At 39.3% G+C, this 26,663-nt stretch overlaps 1 protein-coding gene across 1 annotated transcript in view; it reads right to left on the bottom strand.

The window, feature by feature from the left end:
* The window catches only part of macf1b (microtubule actin crosslinking factor 1b), a 31,044-nt gene extending 4,871 nt beyond the window's left edge, over nt 1–26,173 (bottom strand). Inside the window, exons 1-36 of the mRNA XM_073847870.1 lie at nt 25,610–26,173; nt 25,374–25,430; nt 25,114–25,284; nt 23,584–23,750; nt 23,306–23,465; nt 23,121–23,205; nt 22,775–23,016; nt 22,424–22,543; nt 22,234–22,341; nt 21,920–22,138; nt 21,443–21,646; nt 20,353–20,584; nt 19,993–20,219; nt 19,562–19,684; nt 19,359–19,460; nt 16,773–16,874; nt 16,525–16,689; nt 16,294–16,449; nt 15,436–15,633; nt 11,530–11,658; nt 11,243–11,413; nt 9,840–9,995; nt 9,559–9,765; nt 9,341–9,460; nt 7,550–7,719; nt 7,319–7,478; nt 7,045–7,239; nt 6,637–6,762; nt 4,946–5,089; nt 4,641–4,829; nt 3,219–3,333; nt 2,965–3,131; nt 2,718–2,880; nt 2,469–2,623; nt 747–821; nt 122–239 (exon numbers count right to left, since the gene is read on the bottom strand). Of these exons, the coding sequence (XP_073703971.1) occupies nt 122–239; nt 747–821; nt 2,469–2,623; nt 2,718–2,880; nt 2,965–3,131; nt 3,219–3,333; nt 4,641–4,829; nt 4,946–5,089; nt 6,637–6,762; nt 7,045–7,239; nt 7,319–7,478; nt 7,550–7,719; nt 9,341–9,460; nt 9,559–9,765; nt 9,840–9,995; nt 11,243–11,413; nt 11,530–11,658; nt 15,436–15,633; nt 16,294–16,449; nt 16,525–16,689; nt 16,773–16,874; nt 19,359–19,460; nt 19,562–19,684; nt 19,993–20,219; nt 20,353–20,584; nt 21,443–21,646; nt 21,920–22,138; nt 22,234–22,341; nt 22,424–22,543; nt 22,775–23,016; nt 23,121–23,205; nt 23,306–23,465; nt 23,584–23,750; nt 25,114–25,284; nt 25,374–25,430; nt 25,610–26,173 (5,962 nt within the window). The remainder of the gene's footprint in view (nt 1–121; nt 240–746; nt 822–2,468; nt 2,624–2,717; nt 2,881–2,964; nt 3,132–3,218; nt 3,334–4,640; nt 4,830–4,945; nt 5,090–6,636; nt 6,763–7,044; nt 7,240–7,318; nt 7,479–7,549; nt 7,720–9,340; nt 9,461–9,558; nt 9,766–9,839; nt 9,996–11,242; nt 11,414–11,529; nt 11,659–15,435; nt 15,634–16,293; nt 16,450–16,524; nt 16,690–16,772; nt 16,875–19,358; nt 19,461–19,561; nt 19,685–19,992; nt 20,220–20,352; nt 20,585–21,442; nt 21,647–21,919; nt 22,139–22,233; nt 22,342–22,423; nt 22,544–22,774; nt 23,017–23,120; nt 23,206–23,305; nt 23,466–23,583; nt 23,751–25,113; nt 25,285–25,373; nt 25,431–25,609) is intronic.
* Nucleotides 26,174–26,663: the final 490 nt, after the last annotated feature.

The raw sequence follows: 26,663 nt of genomic DNA on the forward strand, positions 1-26,663 counted from the left end.
TAGTAATTATATTTATATTACATAGAAAACAGCAAGACTTTCCAAGCTTTGAGTATATTGTTTATCTTCTACTGATTTCCTCTACATTACAATAAGCAGATTTTGAGTGTGAGATATTCACCTCTACAGGGGTCGTTCTTCACTAGAAACTCATCTAATGCCGTCCATCCACCACCAACTCGAACCATCAGAGTGCTTCTGAGAATACGAACCATTCGCAACTGCTGAGAGTCTCCAAACTGGTAAAAAAAAATCACAGATTTTAATGAAAATCACTGAAATAATATGTGACCTTGGACCACAAAGCATGGGTATATTTGTAGCAATAGCCAAAATTATGGATTTTTCTTTTATGCCAAAAATCAATAGGGAAGTAAAGATCATGTTCCATGAAAATATTTTGTGAATTTCCTACTGTAAATATATCAAAACTTAATTTTCATTAGTAATATGCATTGCTAAGAACTTTATTTGGACAACTTTAAAGGTGTTTTTTCTCAATATATTGATTTTTTGCACCCTAATTAATTTAGATCTTTGGTCTTTGGTCCATGTTACATTCATGTCAGTCGAACTGAACCAGGGTTTGTTTGGAAGCAGACGTTTTCCACTTGTTTCAAATGAGGAGACACATTTGAGACACATCAATGGTAATCTTTGTCACCCAATTAGTTGTGATCAGATCACCAAACCAGGTGTAAATACCAGGAATAAACAGTGGGATTTGTACCTAGATTTTTACTCACCCTGTAGCGATTTGCGCTAATCTGCTCTACTTGAAATCTCTTTGGACAGTTGCATTGAGACACCTGACGACTCACCTGCAGAATTGAGTTCTCTGTTAGTTGTCTTACAGAAATTCTCAATGTACAGGTCCATTGCAATAAATTAGAATGTTGTGGAAACACAGTAGTTCAACTCAAATTGTGAAACTTGTGTACTAAATAAATTAAATGCACACAGACTGAAGTAGTTTAAGTCATTGGTTCTTGTAATTGTGATGATTTGGCTTACATTTAACAAAAACCCACCAATCTCAACAAATCAGAATACTTCATAAGACCAATAAAAAAACATTTTTAGTGAATTGTTGGCCTTCTGGAAAGTATGTTAATTTACTGTATATGTACTCAATACTTGGTAGGGGCTCCTTTTGCTTTAATTACTGCCTCAATTCAGTGTGGCATGGATGTGATCAATCTGTGGCACTGCTGAGGTGGTATGGAAGCCCAGGTTTCTTTGAGAGTGGCCTTCAGCTGCATTTTTTGGTCTCTTGTTTCTCATTTTCCTCTTGACAATAGCCCATAGATTCTTTATGGGGTTCAGGTCTGGTGAGTTTGCTGGCCAGTCAAGCACAACAACACCATGGTCATTTCACCAACTTTTGGTGCTTTTTTGGTGCTTTTTTTTTTTTTTTTTGGTGCAATGTAGGCAGGTGCCAAATCCTGCTGGAAAATGAAATCAGCATCTTTAAAAAGCTGGTCAGCAGAGGGAAGCATGAAGTGCTCTATAATTTTTTGGTAAACAGGTGCAGTGACTTTGGTTTTCAAAAAACTCAGTGGACCAACACCAGCAGATGACATTGCACCCCAAATCATCACAGACTGTGGAAACTTAACACTGGACTTCAAGCAACTTGGGCTCTGAGCTTCTCCACCCTTCCTCCAGACTCTAGGACCTAGGTTTCCAAATGAAATATAAAACTTGTTCTCATCTAAAAAGAGGACTTTGGGCCACTGGGCAACAGTCTTATTTCTTCTTCTCCTTAGCCCAGGTAAGACGCCTTTGATGTTGTCTGTGGTTCAGAAGCTGCTTAACAAGAGGAATGCGACAACTGTATCAAATTCCTTGACACGTCTGTGTGTGGTGGCTCTGGATGCCTTGACCCCAGCCTCAGTCCATTCCTTGTGAAGTTCACCCAAATTCTTGAATCGATTTTGCTTGACAAGCCTCTCAAGGCTGCGGTTCTCTGAGTTGGTTGTGCATCTTTGTCTTCCACACTTTTTCCTTCCACTCAACTTCCTGTTAACATGCTTGGATACAGCACTCTGTGAACAGCCAATTTCTTTGGCAATGAATGTTTGTGGCTTACCCTTGTGAAGGGTGTCAAGGATGGTCTTCTGGACAACTGTCAGATCAGCAGTCTTCCCCATGATTGTGTAGTCTAGTTAACCAAACTGAGAGACCATTTTGAAGGCTCAGGAAACCTTTGTAGGTGTTTTGAGTTGATTAGCTGATTGGCATATCATGTCATTGTTGAGATTGTGAATGGGTGGGGTTTTGTTAAATGTGAGCCACAATTAAAAGAACCTAAGACTTAAACTACTTCAGTCTGTGTGCATTGAATTTATTTAATACACAAGTTTCACAGTTTGAGTTGAATTGCTAAAATGAATTAACGTTTTCCATGACATTCTAATTTATTGAGATGTGCCTATATAAGAATGTATAAACGGAGCTACTCATACCTCCTCATTGATTTGGTCGACGTCTATCGTCTTTCTGTAAGGGTCCCGGCTTGGATGGAGGGCACTCACGAATTCATAGTAGTCAATGTATCCATCACCGTTAACATCAAATATGTTTGCAACCGCAGTCATTTCCAAGGAATTGGTGGGAAATTCTGTACATATGCAAAGGCAAATATTGCAAAAAGTTACACATCAATCTAAACAACTCGATGCAAAAAAGCAACCAAGTGTTAAAACTGTGCTCACTAGAAGCCAGAACACTGTCGATGAACTCCTTGTGAGTGATTCGGCCATCCTGATCCCGATCGATGCTACGAAAAACATCCAGTATCCGTGATTTGAGGTGACTTATCCACTGCATGTATCTTTTCCGCCAAATGTTGAAGTCAAAATTAGCAAACTCCTCCAGCTGCATGTGCCAAAGAGAAGGATTCAATATGGATTTGAACACAAATGTTTTATTTAATCAAACCTACAGCGCAGTCATGATCACCTCTTTCAGCCTTTGTAGATATTCCTCTAGTCTGCTCTGTCTGTTGTGGGCCAGGAGCCAGAGTTTTCTCCATTGACTCACTAGCTGACACATCGTGGGCGTCTGAGGGTCCAGTTTCTCCAGTGGAAGAGGAACAGATGGCGGGGGCTTTGCAGTGCCTCTCCTCTCTATGCAGGAATACAAACCACAGAGATTACAGCTGACTGTGTGCACACAATAATCACATCAGTGAATCACACCAATTCTTTACTTACTTGCTGGAGCCTTCCGACTAGGAGAAACCTGCTGCTTGGGAACTAGCTTGTGTTTACAGGATTTTGTGGCGTTTTCAATTTCTGGTACTTTCCCTTTCATCTCATTCATAAAATCCTGCAAAAGAAATCAGTAGACCTTAAACCTTCATCATGTTTTTTTTTTTTTTTTTTTTAGGCAAATCTGCTCAGATTTTTAAATTATTGCTCTAGGTACATCAGTGTTACTTTAGTATCAATATGACACTATTCTAATTTTTATCAACATTTTAAAATTTTAATTTTGTTGCATTTTTGTTATTTTTATTTCATATAGATTTATTCATATTTTAATTTGAGCTTTAGTTCAAATTAATTACATTAATACATCAATGAAACTAGCTGAAATAAAACAAGTAACATTTTTGCAAATATTTTTTATTTTTACATAATATCATAAAAACAAACTTAAATCTAAATTTTGATCTTGTTGAGCTCAAAGAATGTGAAACATTTATCTTTTAAGATTAAGATAAAGACTGACTAAAAATCAGACACTGGACAGAACAGGATACAAAACAGCATAATTTAAAAAATTAAAAGTTGGAAAATAACATAATTTTGATTAATATATATATATAGTTACATAATATCATAAAAACAAACAAATCAACATTTTGGTGGAATATTTATCTTTCAAGATAAAGACTGACTTTGATTTTGACTTTGATTTAATCTTCAAGTAAACATGTAAAAATTTTCGTTTTGTCATTTTTAGATTTCATTTTTGCATGATGTTTTTTTTTTTTTGAAATTTTGAGGATCGATAATAAAATAAAATGAGACACTGGACAAAACAGGATACAAAACGGTATAATTAAAAAAATAAAAGTTGGCAAATAACACAATTTTGATTTTTTAAAAACATAAGTAACATAATATAAAAACAAACAAAAATCTAAATGTTAACCATGTTGAGCTCAAAGACGGTGAAATGTTTATCTTTCAAGATAAAGACTGACTTTGATTTTGCCTAGTTTTTGAAGTAAATACACATGCAAAAATTTTAATTTCATTTCATTTTTGTAATTTTTATATACATTTTTGCATTTTTTTTTTTTTTTTTGTAATTTTGTGGATCGATAATAAAAAAATTAGACAATCAAGATAAACACTGACTTTGATTTCATTTATATTTCTGCTTTTTTTAAACAGATAGTTCACCCCAAAAGGATAATTCTGCCATCGTTTACTCAGCTGTATGTCATTCCAAAACTGTATGATTTTATTTCTAGAGTGAAACATACAAGAAAGTTCTTTCTCAGCACAAGAAATAAAGGCATACATGTTTGAAATGACGTGAGTAAATGAGGACAGAACTGTCACCTATTCCTTTTAGATTAATGTAAATTTAAATGTCAATAGATTATTATTGTCTATTTTTACCGCATGCTGAACGATGAGGTCTACAGTGAGTTCTAGGTCTTCAGGCAGCGGCTCCTTTTCCTTTAGATTGAGAGACTCTTCAGCAGAGGAGATCCAGTCCAGTAATCGCTGTATCTCCTCTCTCTCTGCCTCGAGAGCGGACAGTGTGGTCTGGATCCTCTCTGCCTGCTGCTTCGCCCACGTCTGGACCTGAACCATGAAACCACACAAATGAATGTAGCTTCCAGACCTGACTGTTTTTGCTCAATCACATCTAATTATTAACAGATTGCAACTAGTTAATATCATAGTCTAACTGGACTCACCTCTTCATAGCGAGTCTTTGCGATGCTGATCCATGATTTGATGGTGATGACAGAGTCCGGATGGCAGGAGGACAGGATTTCCTCACCCAGTTTGCCAATGTTCTCTAGCGCCGTCTGCTGAGCGTTCAAGGAGCTCATCGATTCCTGCAGATCACAAACACACTGACATGAAAACTCATATGATAAAGTGAGAGAAAAAATATTTGATCCCCTACTGATTTTGTACGTTTGCCCACTGACAAAGAAATGATCAGAAATTACGTTAATGGTATGTTTATTTTAACAGTGAGAGACAGAATAACAACAACAAAATTTAAAAAAATACACTTCGAAAAAGTTATAACTTGATTTGCATTTTAATGAGTGAAATAAGCATTTGATCCCTTCATAAAACAAGACTTAGTACTTGCTGGCAAAACCCTTGTTGGCAATCACAGAGGTCAGACGTTTCCTGTAGTTGGCCACCAGGTTTGCACACATCTCAGAAGGGATTTTTGGCCCCACTCCTCTTTGCAAATCCTCTCCCAAGTCATTAAGGTTTCGAGGCTGATGTTTGGCATCTCAAACCTTCAGCTCCCTCCACAGATTTTCTATGGGATTAAGGTTTGGAGACTGGCTAGGCCACTCCAGGACCTTAATGTGCTTCTTCTTGAGCTACTCCTTTGTTGCCTTGCCCATGTGTTTTGGCTCATTGTCAAGCTGGAATAGCCATCCACAACCCATTTTTTACCCTGACAGTACATGGCCCTGTCCATTGTCTCTTTGATGTGGCGCAGTTGTCCTGTCCCCTTAGCAGAAAAACACCCCAAAGCGGTGGGGATGGTGTTCTTGGGGTCAGTTGAATTGATGCCAAAGAGCTCGATTTTGGTCTCATCTGACCACAACACTTTCACCCAGTTCTCCTCTGAATCATTCAGATGTTCATTGGCAAACTTCAGATGGGCCTGCACATGTGCTTTCTTGAGCAGGGGGACCTTGTAATCGTTACAGGATTTCAGTCCTTCACGGCGTAGTGTGTTACCAATAGTTTTCTTGGTGACTATGGTCCCAGCTGCCTTGAGATCATTGACAAGATCCTTCTGTGTAGTTCTGAGCTGATTCCTCACGTTCTCATGATCATTGAAACTCCACGAGGTGAGATCTTGCATGGAGCCCCAGACCGAGGGAGATTGACAGTTATTTTGTGTTTCTTCCATTTGAGAATAATCGCACCAACTGTTGTCACCTTCTCACCAATCTGTTTGGTGATGGTCTTGTAGCCCATTCCAGCCTTGTGTAGGTCTACAATCTTGTCCCTGACATCCTTGGACAGCTCTTTGGTCTTGGCCATGGTGGAGAGTTTGGAATCTGATTGATTGATTGCTTCTGTGGACAAGTGTCTTATACAGGTACTCCCTTTAAGAGAGTGCTCCTAATTTTGATCTTGTTAGCTGTATAAAAGACACCTGGGAGCCAGAAATCTTGCTGATTGATAGTGGATCAAATACTTATTCCACTTATTAAAATGCAAATCATTTTAACTTTTTTGAAATACGTTTTTCTAGATTTTCTCAAACCTACCATTAACATTATAGACTGATCATTTCTTTGTCAGTGGGCAAACTTACAAAATCAGCAGGGGATCAAATAATTTTTTTCCTCACTGTATGACTCCCTGAACTGGAAGTAATAAATGAGTCAATCCACCGTACCTGATGACAGGTATGAAATGCCAGAAGAGCCTCCTCTTCCTCAGGCAGCACTCCATACTTCAGAACCCTCTCAACATCCGAAAGATGATCCAGGAATGAGTGAACCATTTCATCAAACTCTTCCGCCTGAGAATAAATGTGCTGGGATTATCAAATATGTCGTATAACACATACAGTGATATTTTAGTTATTTTAGTATTATTAATATAACATAGTAATTTTTATTAGTTTTTGCTTTTTTCAGTTTTTTTAAATTTTGATTTCAATTCAAGTAATTAGTAATTTAACTTTTTTTAAAAAGTTCAGTTTGCCATACATTTATGCATTTGCTAACAGCCAAATGCATAAATGTAACTATAAACGTTTGTGAATGAAGATCCCATGATTATAAGCGGCTTGTGCTGGTACCTGTTGAAGTGCGGCCTCTAGTCGAGTTTGTCTGGACACAGAAAGTTTACACACAGCCTCCCAGCGGCCCTCCAGCTCCTCCATCTGCTCCTGCAGCCAGTGTGCATCGGCTGTGCTGCTCCGCGTCAGATCCCTGACCGACCGCTTGAGCGTCCGGATACAGCTGGCACGCTTCCCGAGCTCCCGCTGGAACACCTGCGCATCAGAGAAGATGCAGAGGTCAGCTATAGCAGCTTAAACACACTGAGTTAATATACTCTGAGACGAGCTGTACCTTGTGCTTGTCAATCAGATTGTTGACCAGGTCTTTTTCACCACAGACAGGCACATCTTCAGCCAGCTGTGGCTCGGCTCTGTACAGCCAATCATTGAGAGCTTGTAGAGCATCAGTGAACCTGCCTGAAAACAGCAGAGCTTCTTCCAGCTTGTGTTGCCTTGGAACAAAAAAACAGAGGTTAGAGCTTAAAAAGAGACTTAGAGCAGATTCTACAGCTCCTCAGCTCACCTCTCGCTAGATTTGCCGCTGATGGTGTCCCATGAGTCTCTGAGCTCAGACACCATGTTCTCCAGGTGCTGCGTGTCTTCAGGACTCTGAGCTTTGTCCTGTAGCGAGCGGCCACTCTTCAGACAGGCCTCATACATGGGCCGCTTCGAGCGGAGTAGTTTCTGGAAGTCCTGAAAATATACTTCAACATTCAATATGCTATTCACTTGTCAACTCAAGCTTCTTACCATGTCTGGAGTCTGTGCTAAATATTTAAAAATTCTTAAATCAAGAAGGATTTTCTAGATGAGTTAAAATTATTTTCTTGTTTTCAGAAAAAAACAAGTCAAAATAAAGTGAGTTTTTGCTTAGAACAAGCAAAAAAATCTTATTTTAAACCGAAAACAAGATTATTTTTTTTACCCCATTGTCATATTATTTTGCTTGTTTCAAGCAAAAACGCACTTAATTTTATGTTTTTTTTTTTTTTTTTTTCGAAAAACAAGAAAATAACTTCTCATCTAGAAAATCCTTCTTGATTTAAGAATTTTATAAATATTTTGGCTGGAAAAAAGACAAAATATCTAATTAAGATAATACTAATACTAACTTGATCATACTAATCTGTCTGTCCTTTCTTTTTAATAAAAGAACCTTTTTCTGCTTACAGTTTAGAATGAGTTTATATCTCATAATTTGGACTTTGTTTCTCGCAGTTCAGAGTTTATATTTAACTTTCTCTGAATTCTGAGTTTATATCTCAAAATAATTTTTTTGCCACAGTATAAGAAATAAAAAAAGGTTATTGCGACTTTTTATCTGACAGTTTTTACATCTTTTCTCACATTTGCAAGTTTACATCTCACAATTCTGAATTTATATCCTATTTATATGAATATATAGATCTATTTTTTAAATACTTACAACTCAATTGTACATACGTCAAACGTTTACATACACCTTTTAGAATCTGCAAAATGTTAATTATTTGACCAAAATAAGAGGGATCATTCAAAATGCATGTTACTGTTTATTTAGTACTGACCTGAATGAGATATGTCACATAAAATACATTTACATATAGTCCACAAGAGAAAATAATAGCTGAATTTATAAAAAGTGACCTCATTCAAAAATTTACATACACTTGATTCTTACTACTGTGTTGTTACCTGAATGATCAACAGCTGGGTTTTTTCGTTTAGTGTTAGTTGCTCAAGAGTCCCTTGTTTGTCCTGAACAGTTAAACTGCCTGCTGTTCTTCAGAAAAATCTTTCAGATCTGTGGTTTTTCAGCATTTTTGTGTATTTGAACTCTTTCCAACAATGACTGTATGATTTTGAGATCCATCTTTTCACACTGAGGACAACTGAGGGACTCATATGCAACTATTACAGAAGGTTCAAATGCTCACTGATGCTCCAGAAATTTTTGAACGGAATAAGGATTTGAACATTTTTCGTATTTTGCCTAAATATCATATTTTTGTCAATTAGTGCTGCCCTTCAGAAGCTACAAAAGATACTTGTTCCCCAGAAGACAAAATAAGTTAAATTGACCCTATTCTTCAAATTCTAAAAGCTATAAATAATTGCTTTTATTGGCCGATACCAATTATTGGCCAATACATCCCTAATTCAATGTCATGTAAAATATATGAAATAAAGACAGACTTTTAAGTGTGTCGGAAATGATTTTTTAATTGGTACTGCAACACTGGCCTACAGGCCAAAATGACACCTAACCCAAAACTCTCTCACACTGGCCTCGAACCAGCGGACCATCCTTGCTGAGCCCTAAGATGTGAGGTACCTTTTGTTCAGTAAGCTGCTGTTTGATCTCGTCCTGTGACACAGCGATCTCTTTGTGTGTATCCAACGTCTGTTCAACCTCTGTCATCCAGTCCACCAGTAAGTGCCATGATTCATTGAACTGGAAGCAAAGAGCACAAAAGTTTAGTGTTTGCCAATTGATTTCCTGAGAACAGAGGTCTTTCTGTCAGCGTTGTAGTTCATATTAGAAGTGAATACCTGTTTAGCATGTCTTTTGACATCTTCAAGAGTTTTCCCCCTCTCTGTGGTGTGTTGGAAGAGTTTCTTGTATCGGTCCTGAACAGTCATGATCAGGTTTTGCACCACATCACAGTCTTCCTTCCTGCTGAGCTCTGACAGACGTGTGGCAGCGGTTTCCACAATCGTCTTCCTCTCTCCATAAGACTGCACCTCACCTACCAGCACCTACAGACAACACGACTGAATCACACAACCTTTTGCACATGCACACACACAGATGTAGACACAGATGCACATACCCTGTGCTCCTGAAGCTGAGCACAGATGGTGTCCAGGATGAAGCTGGGCGCAGGCAGAGTGTTTATGGTCTCCTCACACTTGGCCATTTTTGTAAGCAGGTCTTGGACATTACTGTTAAACTCCTTTGCGAGACCAAGTCCCTCGGTTAGCTTTGCCTAAATGTATATATTAGGGATATAAAATAGTTAAGTAAACTAAAACCGCAAAAACATTTGTTACCTGACAACAAATACATTGTTGATGAAACTAAAATTAAACATAAATAATTATAAAATAACTATAAGCAACTAGTTCACAGTGTTACCTTTATATTTTTTGAATAAAATCCTTTTAAATTGCAAAAAAATTAAACTCTTAAAACATAATACAATGGTATAAGCCTGTAGATGTACAGTGATGAAAACATTATTTGATCCTCTGCTGATTTTGTACATTTGCCCACTGATAAAAAAATTATCAGTCTATAATTTTAATGTTAGGTTTATTTTAACAGTGGGAAACAAAAAATACAGAAAAACACATTCAAAAAAGTTCAATTAATTTGCATTTTAATGAGTGGAATAAGTATTTGATCCACTATCAATCAGCAAAATTTCTGGCTCCCAGCTGTCTTCTATACAGGTAAAGAGCTAAGATTAGGAGCATTCTCTTAAATGGAGTGCTCTTAATCTCAGCTTGTTACCTGTATGAAAGACACCTGTCCACAGAAGCAATCAATCAATCAATCAATCAATCAATCAGATTTCAAACTCTCCACCATGGCCAAGACCAAAGAGCTGTCCAAGGATGTCAGGGACAAGATTGTAGACCTACACAAGGCTGGAATGGGCTATAAGACCATCGTCAAGCAGCTTGGTGAGAAGGTGACAATGGTGCGATTTTTCTCAAATGGAAGAAACACAAAATAACTGTCAATCAACCTCAGTCTGGGGCTCCATGCAAGATCTCACCTCGTGGAGTTTCAATGATCATGAGAACGTGAGGAATCAGCCCAGAACTACATGAGAGGATCTTGTCAATGATCTCAAGGCACCTGGGACCATAGTCACCAAGAAAACAATTGGTAACACACTACACCGTGAAGGACTGAAATCCTGCTCAAGAAAGCACAAAATCCCTCCTGAGATCTGTGCAAACCTGGTGGCCAACCACATTTGCCACCAAGTGCTAAGTCATGTTTTGCGAAGGGGTCAAATATTTATTTCACTCATTAAAATGCAAATCAATTTCTAAGTTCTTTTGAAATGCGTTTTTCTGTTTCTCACTGTTTATAATCCTACCATTCAAATTAGAGACTGATAATTTCTTTGTCGGTGGGCAAACGTACAAAATCAGCAGGGGATCAAATAATTTTTTCCTTCACTGTAGGTGGCTATATTTATGCAGAATATGCTGTCATCACCTTTCTTTCTTGCATTTTAGCATAGACAGCGCTCCACTTCTGCTCCAGAATGCATAAGCTGTGCTCCGTGTTGGAGCTCCGAGCCACTTCACTGCCCTCCAGCATCCTGTGGATGGCATTGCGGACGTTTGTGTAGGCGTGCATTTTAGAGTCCATCTCATTACACAACTCCTGCAGCACACAATACAGAAACAAGTCAGACCTCAGAGCAGGATCATGTTTTATAAACACAGTTTGCAGGGTTAAGCCTCCAAATGTTCAGCATGCAGAATTAAAGTCCTTATTACCAAATGAGCGTTCAGTCTCTCGTTGGCAGAGTCTGGCATTCCCCACACTGTCTTACTGGACGACAGCCTCAGGTCTGTGTGCTCCAGCCACTGCAGGAGATCCTGGATCTCCATAGTTACGTCCTGAACCTGAAATCCAGTTATAAGGGCTGAGTTTAAAATACAATGCAAATCAACTATGAATTATCTAAAATATATGTATAAATATGAAATTAATCACCCTGGTGCGCCTCAAAAAGTGGTTAATTTTTGTATTTTGGGGAATTTTTTCCCCACCTTTTTACGCTTTTGAGACAATTCTTTGAAGTGAACCTGCTCAATTGGCTTACAAATTACATTGAAGGATTCATTTCACCAACTCCAAATTACTGATATTGTCAGAGTGGGTCTCCAGTTTTAGTTGAAGGGGTCGTGAAATTTAAAATGTAAGTGTTCTTGACATTTACACATATGAGAGTATAATCTGCAATAGAAACATATACCTTCTATATATATATATGTGTGTGTGACCCTGGACCACAAAACCTTAAGTCGCTGGGGTATATTTGTAGCAATAGCCAAAAATACATAGTATGGGTCAAAATTATTGATTTTTCTTTTATGCCAAAAATCATTAGGAAATTAAGTAAAGATCATGTTCCAAGAAGATTTTTTGTAAAATTCCTACTGTAAACATATCAAAATGTAAATTTTGATTTGTAATATGCATTGTTAAGAACTTGATTTGGACAACTTTAAAGGTGATTTTCTCAGTATTTAGATTTTTTTGCACCCTCAGATTCTAGATTTTCAAACAGATACATCTCGGCCAAATATTGTCCTATCCTAACAAACCATACATCAATAGAAAGCTTATTTATTGAGCGTTCATATGATGTATACATCTCAGTTTTGTAAAATTTAACCTTATGACTGGTTTTGTGGTCCAGGGTCACATATATATATACATATATATGTTAGGGCTGCCCTTGACTAAAAACATTTTTTGACCAACTAGTAGTCGTTCATTTTAAAGGGGTCATCGGATGCCCATTTTCCACAAGTTAATATGATGCTTTAGGGTCCTAATGAAACGTTTGTAATATACTTGGATTAAAAATTCTCTATGGTAGTGTAAAAAAAAACACTCATTTTACCTGGTAAAAAATGCCTCTGTTCTCAGCAAGCGATATCAGTACCTGGCCCTTTAAATGATATGAACCTCTGCTCACCCTGCCCTTCAGTTCTGTGGGGCGTGTCATTACATAGCACATGATGGTGTTGCCTAGACAACAGTTGGGGGTATAGTTGTATAGTTTGGGGAAAAATGGCACTGGGGGGCTTTGAAGACACTGTACAACCCTATCCATTTAAAATTTAATAAAAAAAACGGAGTTGGAACCGAAGAAGTTCGGCAATTACGGCTTATACTGGACGTGTCTGAATGGTTAGTAAACTTAATGTCACTTTGATTTATCTTTGTATAAGGGTATGTCAGGGTAGCGTACTGCGAGAGATATGAACGTGATGTGTTTACTGAGGTACAGCTGATTGAATGAGAGAAAGTGATCGGTTAACATAACTTACCCCGTCCTAATATTGAAATACATAAATGTGAGTGTTATGGTCTTTGCTCATGTGCAGTTGCGGGCTGTCAACACTTTTGCAGGTATTGCGTTAACGTTACCAATCTTAATGCAGTTATAACTGATCCAAAATGATTTAAAATAATTGTACATGACTTCTTAATCATTAACAGACACTGTTTTAAACCATCTAGTGTTACAAAGCTAAGCTTAATGTAGTTTTACCACAACGTACACAGTTTGTAAATAGACAATCACCTTAATGCATTGTTCATTATAAATGTGCGATTATGAATTATGTTGAGACGGATGTACATAGAGAAGACGACATAACCATGTTCTCTGAGAGTGTAATGTACACTTTAGCCGCATTCATCGTGAAACGCGCTAACTTTAGCACATTATTTAAAAGGCAATTAGCAAAGATTCATATAAAAAGAAATTACACTCACTTCTGGTGGAGATGAAACAAAAACACGAATAGTTACAGACCCATTTTTCAGCAGCAGCTTCGCAAAAACTGCTTTATACTGACCCTCGTTTTTAAAGCAGTATGGTGAGAAATGATTCGCCTTAACATGAACCCATTTAGGTAGATCGGCGACCACATTCCCTCAGTGCCGTCAGTTTACTTCTGACTCTGGGCGGGTCTGTGCAAAAACACTACTGTCTATCATCTGTCGTAGGAGCGGCCTCTGTCGGTGTTACGCCACAACGACAGGCATCTGAGAACGGCTCGATATGACAAGAGGCAAATTATTTTACTTAATTAAAAGAAAACTACTGGGTGGATCTTTGTCATTCTAAGGTGGGTGTGTACACACACTCCTAACACACATTTCAGTTCAAACTGCTTGTAAAAATGTGGCACCCGATGACCCCTTTAAGCATTAGTCGACTATTAGTCACATGTTTATTAATAATGCATTTATATCATAATAATGAGCTTTTAATTGCCTAAAAAAAAAAAAAACTTGCCACAGCACACCAGCGACACTGACTTGTCATCTCTGGAGTAGTGGATGCGCATGTATGCATGTTTCATACGGATAACATAATCTGAGAACATTTGTTTTCTATCTGAATTGGTTCATTGAAAGTAGATATTTTGCTCTCTATAGATATATTTTATAGATATATTTTTCATGTCTGTAAGGCAAGTTTCACGCTTAAAGGAATAGTTCACTTTCAAAACAAAAATGTACAGATAATGTCCTCACCCCCTTGTCATCCAAGATGTTCATGTCTTTCTTTCTTCAGTCGTAAGGAAATTATGTTTTTTGAGGAAAACATTGCAGGATTTCTCTCCATATAATGGACTTCTATGTTGCCATAGAACTTCCAAAATGCAGCTTCAAATGGCTCTAAACGATCACAGCAGAGGAAAGAAGGGTCTTATCTAGCAAAACGATCGGTTATTTTCTAAACAAAAATTACAATTTATTTACTTTTTAACCTCAAATGCTCGCCTTGTGTAGCTCTGTGTGTAATCTGTGTAGAGATTAAAAAGTATATAAATTGTAAATGTTTTTAGAAAATAACCGATCATTTTGCTAAATAAGACCCTTCTTCCTCGGCTAGGATTGTTTAGAGCCCTTTTGAAGCTGCATTTAAACTGCATTTTGGAAGGTCAAACTCGGGGCACTATAGAAGTCCATTATATGGAGAGAAATTCTGAATTGTTTTCCTCAAAAAACATAATTACCTTATGACTGAAGAAAGAAAGACATGAACATCTTGGATGACAAGGGGGTAAGTACATTATCTGTACATTCTTGTTCTGAAAGTAAACTACTCTTTTAAGTTTAAGGAATGTGAACAAAAAGGTTTAAAAAAAAAACTTTTGGGGGGATTTTTCCCCCTAGCTTGATACACTTATGATGTTCTTGGTCAATAAATAAATAAGTAAATGCCTGGCCTACAACTGCTTATGGATTGCATCATGCTGTATTATTGCCAAATATCGGTTTCAATCCTTTTGTCATCTTGTTTTATTTTAATTAGCACAGGTTTTGTATTTCATTTTGGAACTGAGCTTATGCACCTCAGTTTTTGAGTGAACATCACCAAAATTATCCACAAATAATGATTGTCTTACTCAAACCTGGAACAACATAAGCGAATATCAGTGAGACTTACGGTCAATCAGTTCCAAAAAGACATACAAAATCTGAAAGAAACAAGTAAAATGCAAAAAAGATTTGGTAATAATATAGCATATGTACTTTTTTGGAGAAAAGGAAAATGTAAACATATGAGCACAATGAGACTAAGACTAGCTAAAACCATTCTGTATTCATGAAGTGTGTAATCTGGTTTATTTGCTGGTGTTTGTGGTCACCTGACTGAGGTTATTTTCCAGCTCTAGCTGTCTGCGCTCTGTCTCACAGCGCACAAATTCCCAGCGTTCATTCAGCTGTTCCAGACGAGTCTGCAGGACATGTGAACTGTCGCCCGCACCAGACTCCATCAGGTTTCTGCCAGCCTGGTTCAGAGAGTCTACCGTGTGCACATGGGACATCACATCATTCCGCAGAACCTAAATACACACAACAAAAAACTCTTGTTTAAAAGTCAGTTTTTTATTTTTAATAAATTCTAAAATTCTGTTTTCACTTTTTAATTATAAGGTACAGAGTAGGGCTGCACGATAAATCGCATGCGATTGTCATATCTCATCAGTAAAGCCGGTTCTGTGACTAGTAGTAAATCTCCATCACGTGCATTCAGATGGCGTGGCATTTAAAATACAGAGCCGTAGATCACTGAAAAGCTACGCAAAAGTTACCTACGGCTCTGTATTTTAAATGCCACGCCATCTGAATGAGAATGAGAATGACAGAACCGGCTTTACTGATGAGATACGCATGATAATCGCATGCGATTTATCGTGCAGCCTTAGTACGGAGTGTAGATTAATTAGAAAAAAAAATATTTAAACGATTGTAATATCAGGCTGCAACATAACAAAACTGAAAAAAGTGAAAGGGGTCTGAATACTTTCTGAATGCACTGTATGTATTTGGACAGTAATGGTGTTTCAGGATCAGCAAAATATGAACATTAATAAGTAGATATACACTACCAGTCAAAAGTTTGGACACACTTTCCCATTCTCTTTAATGTGAAAGTGAGGAGACAGCATTGACAATAATGTCTATATAAAATCATGCAGACAACTTAGAGTTTGTGTTTGTACCTTGTGTTTGGCTAGCTCTATCTCACAGGTTTGCAAGTCAATGCTGATTGGCTGAGAGGCCTGCAGTAGGTTCGCCGTATGGGAGAGCCAGGAGTGCAATTCATCAAGAGTGTTCTGGAACTGCCCCAAGCCCAGCAGTGCACACTCCAACTGGTGCTGCTCAAAAACATAGTGCTCTCGTTGAAATACCGTTAAGATAAAACAATATTTTTTTATTAGCTGTTATTTTACCTGTCTGCTGACAGTCTCTGACTCCAGGTTGTCCCATCGCTGACGGAAGTCACAGAGCGGAGAGACAGACCCAGGCCGCTCAGTGCCAGGGGGAAGACGACACACAAAGCGATGGTTTAGACTTTCAATCTCAATCTTCTTCTGATAGAGCTCTCTCTTAAATTCCTGAAAGTAGAGATGATGGCATCATCACAAATTTGTATGTGACACAATTTTCAGTTTCTCAAGGTAAGTTTGTGTGGTCTAACCTTCAAGTCACATAGCTGCTCTTTAACTGATCCCAGGTCAGACCCAACTGAGAACTCCTCTGTGGATTTCAGCTCTGCAGACTTCAGCCACTCAAAGAGCCCCTTCAAGAGAATGTCATATTTTTAAACTTGCTTTTGTAGTGTTCTCTTGACCCATCCTATAGTATATGACTATTTATAAATGCACATTTTCAATTTCTTCCATTGTCTCATTAAGTCAATACAACCAACAAGAGAATTCACTGAAATATGCTGGATTTAATCCAAATTCTCTATGGCTAGCTTTGGTCTCTCACAAGGGCATACAAAGGTCCTGCCAATTGGCAGGAAATTGGCCAGTCTGTTCGAGACACATCACTACAACCACATGGAGGCATGAATACTGAAATACTACAACTGTAGACAGAGACCTACTGCCACTGGACGAGATAAGATAAAAGTAATGAACAGACCATTTTTTTTTTATTATTGTTTCATTGTTTTCTACAGTGAGTACAAACTTTATTAGGGTGACCATATGTGACCCTGGACCACAAAACCAGTTTCAAGGGTCAAATTTCTGAAATTGAGATATATTCATCATCTGAAAGCTGAATGAATTTCTATTATTCCATGGAATGTCTGGATACTGGATTCTGATTGGCTGGCAGGTGTGCAGTAAAACCGTTTAATGCACAGGTAGTTCCAAGTCAGTTTAATCACCGTTCTATATTAATGCGCTGCTTTAATTGACGCACGCAAAAGCACAGAGAGAGAGAGAGAGAGAGAGAGAGAGGTCGGAGATCGCATTGTGCTGCGCACATACATAAACTTCTTGTCAGCATTTGCCTGCGATCCTTATTAAAATATCCTAGATACTAGATCGCTACATTATATTCCTCAGCAACGGGGTGGTAAAGCTGCTGTTTTTGAATGAATCGTTGTTTGTAGAGAGAGACGCACAGCATGCAGGCAGGTAACGTTACGCACACACACAACTGTCATCTCTCTTGCCTTCACACTCTCTCTTGGTCGATCGATAATCTACTGAAATAAATGCTAAATTTCATTCAAATAAATGTGATCTTACCGGACTATTTAATCTCTGAGTCTGATTTGAAGCGGCCAGAATGCTAGTGCTGTGTGTCATAACTGACGAAAATAACCGTCTTTTTTATCCATTCAGTCAAATTTTGCGCTGCAAATATCAATCCTAGTTTTAATTTGTCTATAACCATGGAATAAGCGGGATAATCAACGGCTTGCCGTGCGTTAAAGGATTTAAAATGCACTTCGCGGAGGCAACCACCCTCCGCTTCGCGTCGGGCGGTTATTAGCCTCCACGTCGTGCATTTAAAATCCTTTAACGCACGGCAAACCGTTGATTATCCCTTACTTATTACACGGCTCTTTGGAATGCTTGATTCTGATTGGTCAGTTGAGACATTTGCAGGTTCGTTCTTTTCAAATAATCACTGCTCCAAAGTAATAACGCATAGCCGGTACTACTTGTATGTTTAAAATCCCTCCGTGCCAACAAAGATTACCGTTTGGCGCCATCTTGTGACAAACACTGGAAAACCACATTTAACAATGGAAAATTTCGACATTAATCTATTTAAATTGTCTTACTAACGTACATAGTTTGAATGTTACTCACATGGTACTATATCGCTCCGCGGAAGGATAAAAATGTTAATTTAAAACAAATATGCCAATAAAAGATGTCAAATTCATATTCATGTCCAGTTTTTTTTCCTTATGTGGCAAGTAGCCGTGTAATAAGCGGGATAATGTACAGGCAGCCTGTAGTTATCGCGAAATAAGCCCCTTCAGTGTGAAACAAGACCCTCCGCTTCGCGTCGGGTCCTGATCACACTGTCGGGGCTTATTTCTGCGATAACTACCGGCTGCCTGTACATTATCCCTTACTTAATGAATGGTTTGTTAGGATAGGACACTATTTGGCTTAGATACAAACTATTTGAAAATCTGGAATCTGAGGGTGCAAAAAAATATAAATATTGAGAAAATCGCCTTTAAAGTTGTCCAAATTAAGTTCTTAGCAATACATATTAATAATCAAAAATTAAGTTTTGATATATTTATGGTAGGTAATTTACAAAATATCTTAATGGAACATACTTAATATCCTAATGATTTTTGGAATAAAAGAAAAATCTATCATTTTGACCCATAGAATGTATTTTTGGCTATTGCTACAAATATACCCGTGTTACTTAAGACTGGTTTTGTGGTTCAAGGTCACATATGTATCATTTCTAAAATGTCTAGGTTTTGGCTTTGTTTGCTGTTGTTTTCATACTTGCTGAAGGTAATGACTGACAATTAGTTTGACCAATAGCGTGTAGGCTTTGCACATAGTCGACAGATTGTGGCATTCAAGAAGATGGGATCAACAGAAAACCTTCAAAGCAATGCAAATGCACATACATTTTATTTATGGGGACAGTAGAGGGAATATCAATACGTCAAAGCCAAACCAGGGCATTTTAGGCATTTTAAAAATGCCTGAAATGTCCAATTTCTGAAAACAAGTGGAATGTCTTGAAAGGCAATGAGATTTGTTTCTTGTGGCTAACTCACCTGCATGCTGTCCTGATAATGGAGAGCCATTCGTAAACATTCTTCTAACTTACTGTTGCACTCTGTCCAGATCTTACTGAGATTGTTCCATGTGCCATAAAGCTGCAGAAAAACACAGATGGATAGTGAAATGGGAACAGTTGACTGCATGATGTACAACAGTTTCTGGGGGGTTTAGTCTCATTTCGATTTCAAATACAAACCTCATCCAAACTTTTGGTAACCTCTGGCTTGTCTGTGTCACCACAAGCTGACATGAGTTCCAATCCCAGAATTCCCAGTGTGTCCAGGTCACCTTGCAGAGAATCAATGTCCTCCCTGAGTGTCTGAGGAGGCAGGATAAGAGAGTTTGGACGGTATGAAGCAAAGAGTTGATTTATAACTTTCAGGATGCAATGAGAAAATATCCTTAAATAACCCTGCTGAAAGACCAAAACTAGATAATGAGCATATGTTCTGTTTTCAACACTAGTCCCTAGCATGAGATGTACTGCTAAAGGCCGTTAAAGCAAATCTAATAATATTACTCTTGTCAACCAGCATTTCTGGTTCAAAAGCACTAAACCTGCAAAGGCCAGCCTGGAACCGCATAGAGCAGGGAAATTTTGACAACAGCATCGTATTTGTACCATACCTGCATGGTCTCCAAGCTCTGTCGTATGGTTTCTGAATCTGATCGACTGGAGTTGAGGTCCAGAACAGCTTGCTGGGCATCATTCAGTCCGGTTGTCATGTCACTCACATCATTCCAGAACCTGACTGCCAGATCCAGGAGATTGAGAAGAAACTTCTCCCTTTCCTGAGCTTGCCTTTGAGCCTCCTCCCAGAGGCTTGTCAGACTGCAAACCCGCTCTTGAATAGCTGAAATTAGAAAGGCTATTACCAAGTTTTTTTCGTAGACAGACCATGCTATTAAAACAGCAGTGGTTATGAGATGCTGTATCATGTAATATTGTATATGCCAGAAGATGTATGTGATTCATGCTTGAGGTACCTGTGCCAATGGAACTATCCCCAAGAGCCCCTGTGTTGGTCAGGATCTCCTGAGCCTGTGTCCTCACACTGCTGAGGTCCAGATCCATTTTGCAGAGCTCAGACAATGTGTGTTTGTTGTCCTGTAGCTGCTCCTGAATTCGTGGGGTGAGGCCTTGAAGAACCATTGAGGCCTGCAGGTGACTACAAAGACGCTCCAGTCTCTCCCCAATCAGAGTCATCCTCTCATTCATCTGATATGGACATACAGAGTGTCAGGAGTGGGATAGCATTTATGCAGCTAAAATGTGGCAATGACATATTTCTATACCACTTTAGCAAAACATATGGCTGGTTGTATCAGTATAAGGTGGCATTCCTATAGCTCAGCTGAGCATGACATTAGCAACACCAAGTTCATGGGTTTAAATCCCTGGGACAGTATAAACTGATAAAGGTTATTAAAAAGCTTTTATTAACAGGTTAGTCTGTATAGTGTTCAGTACAGTAGTCTCAGCTTCAAGTTCTTCCCTACAATGGAGTTTTGGGGCATTTATCAGAAGTAGGCCCTCACTGTGGAGGACTTATTCGAGTTTAAGAAACTCTGGTTTAAAGTTAGAAGCCATGTTAAACCAACTACCTTAGTCCAGTATGTCGTAAGAAAAGTCATCTCTGTCTTACAAAACAATACAGTTTTTAGCCAGTGATCTTATTGCAGGTATTCTCCTCCCAACACTCCCTAACTCCTCCACCATGGTCACTTCATTAATTGGTCTCTTGTTCTCTTTGTAAGGGTTGTAGACTGCCAACTAGTCTACGTCAAATCGTATCACAAAGGGATTATTCAGTGTATTCGCCTCATTTTTATCCAAAGAACATGTTGAAGGCCGTGTGGCCCAACAGAGCAACTTAGTATCAGTGTGAATGCCAACCTCAAGTAACTTCAGCTAAAGTCCTACTCTTTCCCGTGTGACTTTTCTCACAGTCATGTAGGCCATGAGGCCTTCAAAACACAACTAGCTTTGACAGTATTCAAACTACTTCTACAGATGATTTCTGTAGGATAAATATTTTATCATATGCACCAGGAATAAGCATTACATGTGTGTCACCTGTGTATAGCGAGGCAGAGACTCCTCCAGTACTCCAGCTGCTTCTCGAACCCTGTCTCTGATGGCCAGGTGCTGCTCTTCAGTGTCCCTGGCTTTCTGGCAGAAGTCCTCTCCCTGAGCTGCATTCAGGTCTGATAGACGCTGGGCCAACATGATCAGCCGTGCTATCAGAGGCTTATGCTCTGCTATGGACTCCCTGATGCCCTGTTTGGAAGTTATGGAGCACCATGATCAAACAGTGTTTAGTTATAAAGTTATGCTCTGTTTTCCTGTGTCTAGTAAGAAACTGAACACAGTGAGATGGCTATTGAAATCTTGAGAGAATACTGCATGCTACACAACAATTATACATTTACTGAAATGGCTTTAACAATGTGGAGTCCAATGAGTCTGAAATTGAACATGTACTATAGTAAATGCGAGCACAAACATGGATATCTGTTGTCTGTTGCTCTGAAAATGCTGGTTGTTTAGTACCTGTAAGAGGTCTTGTTGTTCTCGGAAAGCCTCGTAGCTGATGGTGTTCAGGGTAAACTGACCAATAAGGGCTTTGGTTTCCTGTAACCATGGTAACACCTCATCATAGCCCTCTGAGAACTGAGACAAGAGCGACTGGGCATGCTCCAGTTGAAGCACAACATGGGAATTAGTGGCAGTAGTGACCTGACACTGCTCCTGTAATGTGTCTAGGGAAGACTTTGGAGGAAAAAAGACATTAGTAATATGTTGGTTCTTGTCTAAGTTCTAGGTCTAAATATTTAAAAAGATATTAAGAATGAACAGTAGCTTACCTGGAGTCGCAGTGTCTCCCCATCTTCAGTGTACGTTTGCAGGAGTTCCAGAATCTTCACCATTTTCTCAATGTTAAACTTGTGTTGCAGAATCTCTACAGCAAGTATCTGCAGAGCACAATTTTGATGATTTTTACAGCTTTTCTTATATATGCACAGAGAAAATCTTTGTGAGTGTGCAAAAACTCACTTTCTGTTCATTGAGCTGGGATGCAATCATGTCTGGGTCCAGATTAATGGCTCTGAGTTCCTCCAGTGCCAGTGAGGTGTCTCTAAACCAAGCCAGCTCTCTCTCAACAGCCTGTTCCAGCTGATTAGATGCAAACAGGTTAATAGGTAAGTAGGTATTTAGCGCCAGCTGCACTTCAAGCAATCAGAATTTAGACGCCTTGCTTATGAAGCAGCAGCCTTCTGGTTGCCTTCCCTTATGTTTAAACCACTGCTCCACAGAATGCCGCTCTGCACTGGCCATAGTTGTCCAAAATGATATTCTGTGTGTGTGATTACATTGTGACATGGCAATAATCCACCTGTCTCTTACCTTCTGCCTCTCAGAGGAACACAAGACAGCATCTCCAGTCTGACTCTGGGCAGCAGGAACCAGCAGCTCTCTCTCGATACGACCAAGCCACAGGTGAAGGTCTTCCTGACTGGAGGTACATCGACTAGATGCCTCCAAAGCCTGCTCCAGCCTCTGCTGGACATCAGCACTCCCCAGACTCATCACTGAGTACCGGATACGCAGACTGTCCACCCGCTCCTGCACCAGTTGGGTTTCCTCCTCTTTAGATTAGCATGTGAAATATCGAAAGATGTTTGAGACATGTTCTTGTGGGTACTGTGCAAGGTTGAGTGTATTCAATGACATAAAATGGGAGGGACGCCACCTGAAATCTTTTCCATGAGCTCATGAGCACATTGTTGGAGTTTCCCAAGGTCGACACTCTTAGCTTTTATCTCTTCCATGACAGCCTAAAAGGTGATAGAGAAAGGCTCTTTCTTCCACACCGAAATCTTGTAGTGTAAACATTTAATAATTGAAAAACAAACCATTTTCTAATGTTTTGCTAACCTTGGCCTGTCCTGTGGCTTCTTGCAGATGAAGCATCCCTCGCTCTGCAGAGCGGAGCTCAGCTAAGTCCTGATCCACAGATATAAACCATTGCTGAAGTCTATCTGTCCTCTCCTGGAATAGCTGAGCTCTTGGAAGAATGTCCTCCAGAATCCTGTGTCTATCAAAACAAATCACATTTCATCACTAGTGTCAGATTTACTCACCCAAAAGCATGGTCATTTTATATGTAAGTCAGACAGCCCCATCTAAGTGGGTCATTCTGGGTCCAGACTGACCTGCTGTTGGCGCCCTGAAGTAGAGCCTCCCACTTGAGTTTGAGCTGTGCAAGCTGCACTTTGGTCTTTTCACCATCATTTCCCTGAAGTCCCTCTGCCAAGTGTGGACCCTCCTGCATCATGGTCTCCATATTGAGTCTCCTGTCCTCTAGGAGTCGCTGTAAGAGCTGCAGGACAAGAAACAATTTATTATGCTTCCTCCAAGAGCAAGGGCTTGCAAGGAAGTGGTTCTCAATCCTGGTCTTGAAGATGTCTCATTGTAGATGTCTCGCTTAATTAATTTATATCATCAGTTCATTAGCAGAGGCTCAGATACCTGAAGTGCCAAATCCAAAATATTATCCAATCTAGAAAAGCACCAAAATGCGCAGTTCTGTGGTTCTCCAAGAATTCAGAAACACTGGCAAATGGAGGTCCATTTATAATTTTAAGGCCTACTCCTGGGTCAAACTTTCAATGCTGCTCATGGGGTTTCAAGCGATCCTGAAGACCTAATTAACTGGTTCTGTCTTCAGAAGCAGGGTTTAAGACCTATGGCAGGGGTAGACAAGTTTAGTCCTAAAGAGCCACGGTCCTGGAGAGTTTAGATCCAACCCTGTAAAAAACCTCACCTGCAATAGCCTAAGTAATCCTCAAGACATTGTTTAGGTTGGTTAGGTTTGTTTGATTAGGGCTGGAACTAAACTCTGCAGGGCTGCGGCTCTCCAGGACCTAACTTGCCAACATATGTGCCGTTTGGCAAATTTTGGACTTGAACGATTTTTAACAGGGCCACTACTTTTTAAGTGGCTTACATAAATCTGAAAAAAGGAAAGGATGTGATGTGTGGCCACGTTTGGTGACCAATATTGCTGGGGGTTCTGTGCCATGCTCAAGGGACTCAACTCAGTCGTGGTGTTCACTCCCCCCCACCTGCAATCCCTGCCGGACCTGAGACTCGAACCCACAACCTTACAAGTCCGACTCTCTAACCATTAGGCAATGACTGCCCCCATCTCTGTTCATCTCTTTCGGCCACAGGCTACTGATGAAGCTTACAGAATTACCTTCCTAATGCAGTTTTGTAGAACACCCCCAACTTTGCTCTTTTGAAGACACTGATTGAGGAAGCAAACCCACATTTGGTATATAGAGGTATTGCTGCTTCTGAGAATTTACAAGCTTTATAATCCACCTTGTTTTTTTCATTGTGGAACTTAAGCCAAACGCTTGTATCATGTGTCATAGAAGCATTGTGGGCATTCAGGTAAGTTTCACCTTATTCACTAAGCTAACAAAGGTGGTTATCTCAAAAAGGTGAATTGCTTTGTTTTTCCCCCTGCATTCCCATATCAATCAAAAAGGCTTATTATATGCATGACCTTACCTAGTATGCTTCTCAGTTCAAGAAAAGTTTAAGAATGAGAAATTACATGGCAAGGCTTTACATCAATGTTCTCTTTTTATTATTTATTTCTGTATATATTAATGTAATAACTTATTGTTTTTTTTTGTTGTTGTTATATAGCACCAACAGAGTTTGTAACATACCTTCTGTTCTTGCAGTTGGGCTTTGACCACTTTAAACTCTGAGGATGGTGGTTTTTGATTGGCTGTCAGCTCTTCAATCTCGCAGACCCAAGTCAACAGTGTCTCCAGATTTTGCTGGAATTTCAACGGATCCCTGAACTCATCTTTCAGAGCCAAAACACTTCTGCCATCCTTAACATAAGAGCAGACAATATGCTAAAATTAAACAAAAATCACTTTTTTTCAAAGAAAGTACAATTTAAAAAAAAACTGAAATGTACCTTCCATTGTTCTAGACTTGATTCCTGGTCTGAACTTGACTGACCATCACTCTGCAGCTGTGAATCAGAACAATTAATTTAATTGCAAAATGAACAAATTGGAGATACATTGTTGATACGTTGTCTCCAAAATCGGTTAAATGAAAATGGTAAATGATGTTATAAAAAAAAATAGGAATAAAGACAAACATGTTAGGTTCTCGATGAAGAAAAAAATAAAAAATAAATTGAATAACCTCTGCAAGTTCCTCAGCAGCTCCAGTAAGGACTCTAACAGTTCTGGTAACAATAGGGTCACCTCCTTTCCCCGCAGGAGGATACTCTGTAACCTCCACAATCTCTGTCACAATTGTCTCTGTCACCTCTGTGACTTCTGTAACCTCTCGAGTGTTGAGAGGCTTCCAGGGCCAGGGGCTTCCAGAATCCCTTCTCTGCAGGCTGGCTCTCCTGTCCACAGATCCATACTGACTCAGAGGGGATCTTCTATATTCTGGAATATTACACTTGCTGGGCAAGGACCCATTCCGTGGTGTTTTTACAGGGGATGGAGTGCTTCGCCAGGCATTGTCCAGAGTGCTAGTAGTGGTGACAGTAGGGGCAGGGGAACTCCTTTGCTTGTCCGGTGTTGGAGTTTGTCGAAGAACCTCTTCCAAGTCCTCTTTGCTTGATTCTTCTTTAGGAGGCTCCGGGAGCGGCCATTCTCTCCGTTGCTGGTAGCACTCTTTTAAGACGCTCTCATCTGACTTAACTTGTTTGGACTTTTGTCCCAAACAGCTAGGTCTGCTAATGAGGTTACCCATGATTCTTCATTCCACGGGTTAATCTGGTCCCTGTGCCATACATACAGGCGTCACCTAAACTACCTACAACACAAGGAAGGTCAAAGTGAGAAGTACTCTTCTTATACAGTCGCAGTAACACCTGTACCCTTCCAAGAAAACAGTATTAGTTTCCAGTTTTCCACTGCAGTTTTCAAGAGAGATTCATCCAGCTCTGACAAAGAGCACTAAGCTTAAATCTCAATTAGATTCCTTGCTATCCTACAAAGAAGAGTCTTTCACGCCAACAAACAGCACCATCATTATTTATACAGCAGAGACGGTAACACTTGACTGAGGCTCTGTCCTGACCAAGAGGGGCCAGATTACTGCGGGAGAACTACAACATGAACACAGAATTTCTAGTACTAGCCATACAAATGCAAGTGACAAGCCTGTTTATGAGGGCAGTCTCCTCCAGGATACCCACGGTTCCTCCTGGCAGCCACAGCTACTGTCCTCTGCCAAGACT

The sequence above is a fragment of the Garra rufa genome, chromosome 9 (genome assembly GCF_049309525.1).
Source record: "Garra rufa chromosome 9, GarRuf1.0, whole genome shotgun sequence".
In the NCBI taxonomy this organism is placed as follows: domain Eukaryota; kingdom Metazoa; phylum Chordata; class Actinopteri; order Cypriniformes; family Cyprinidae; genus Garra; species Garra rufa.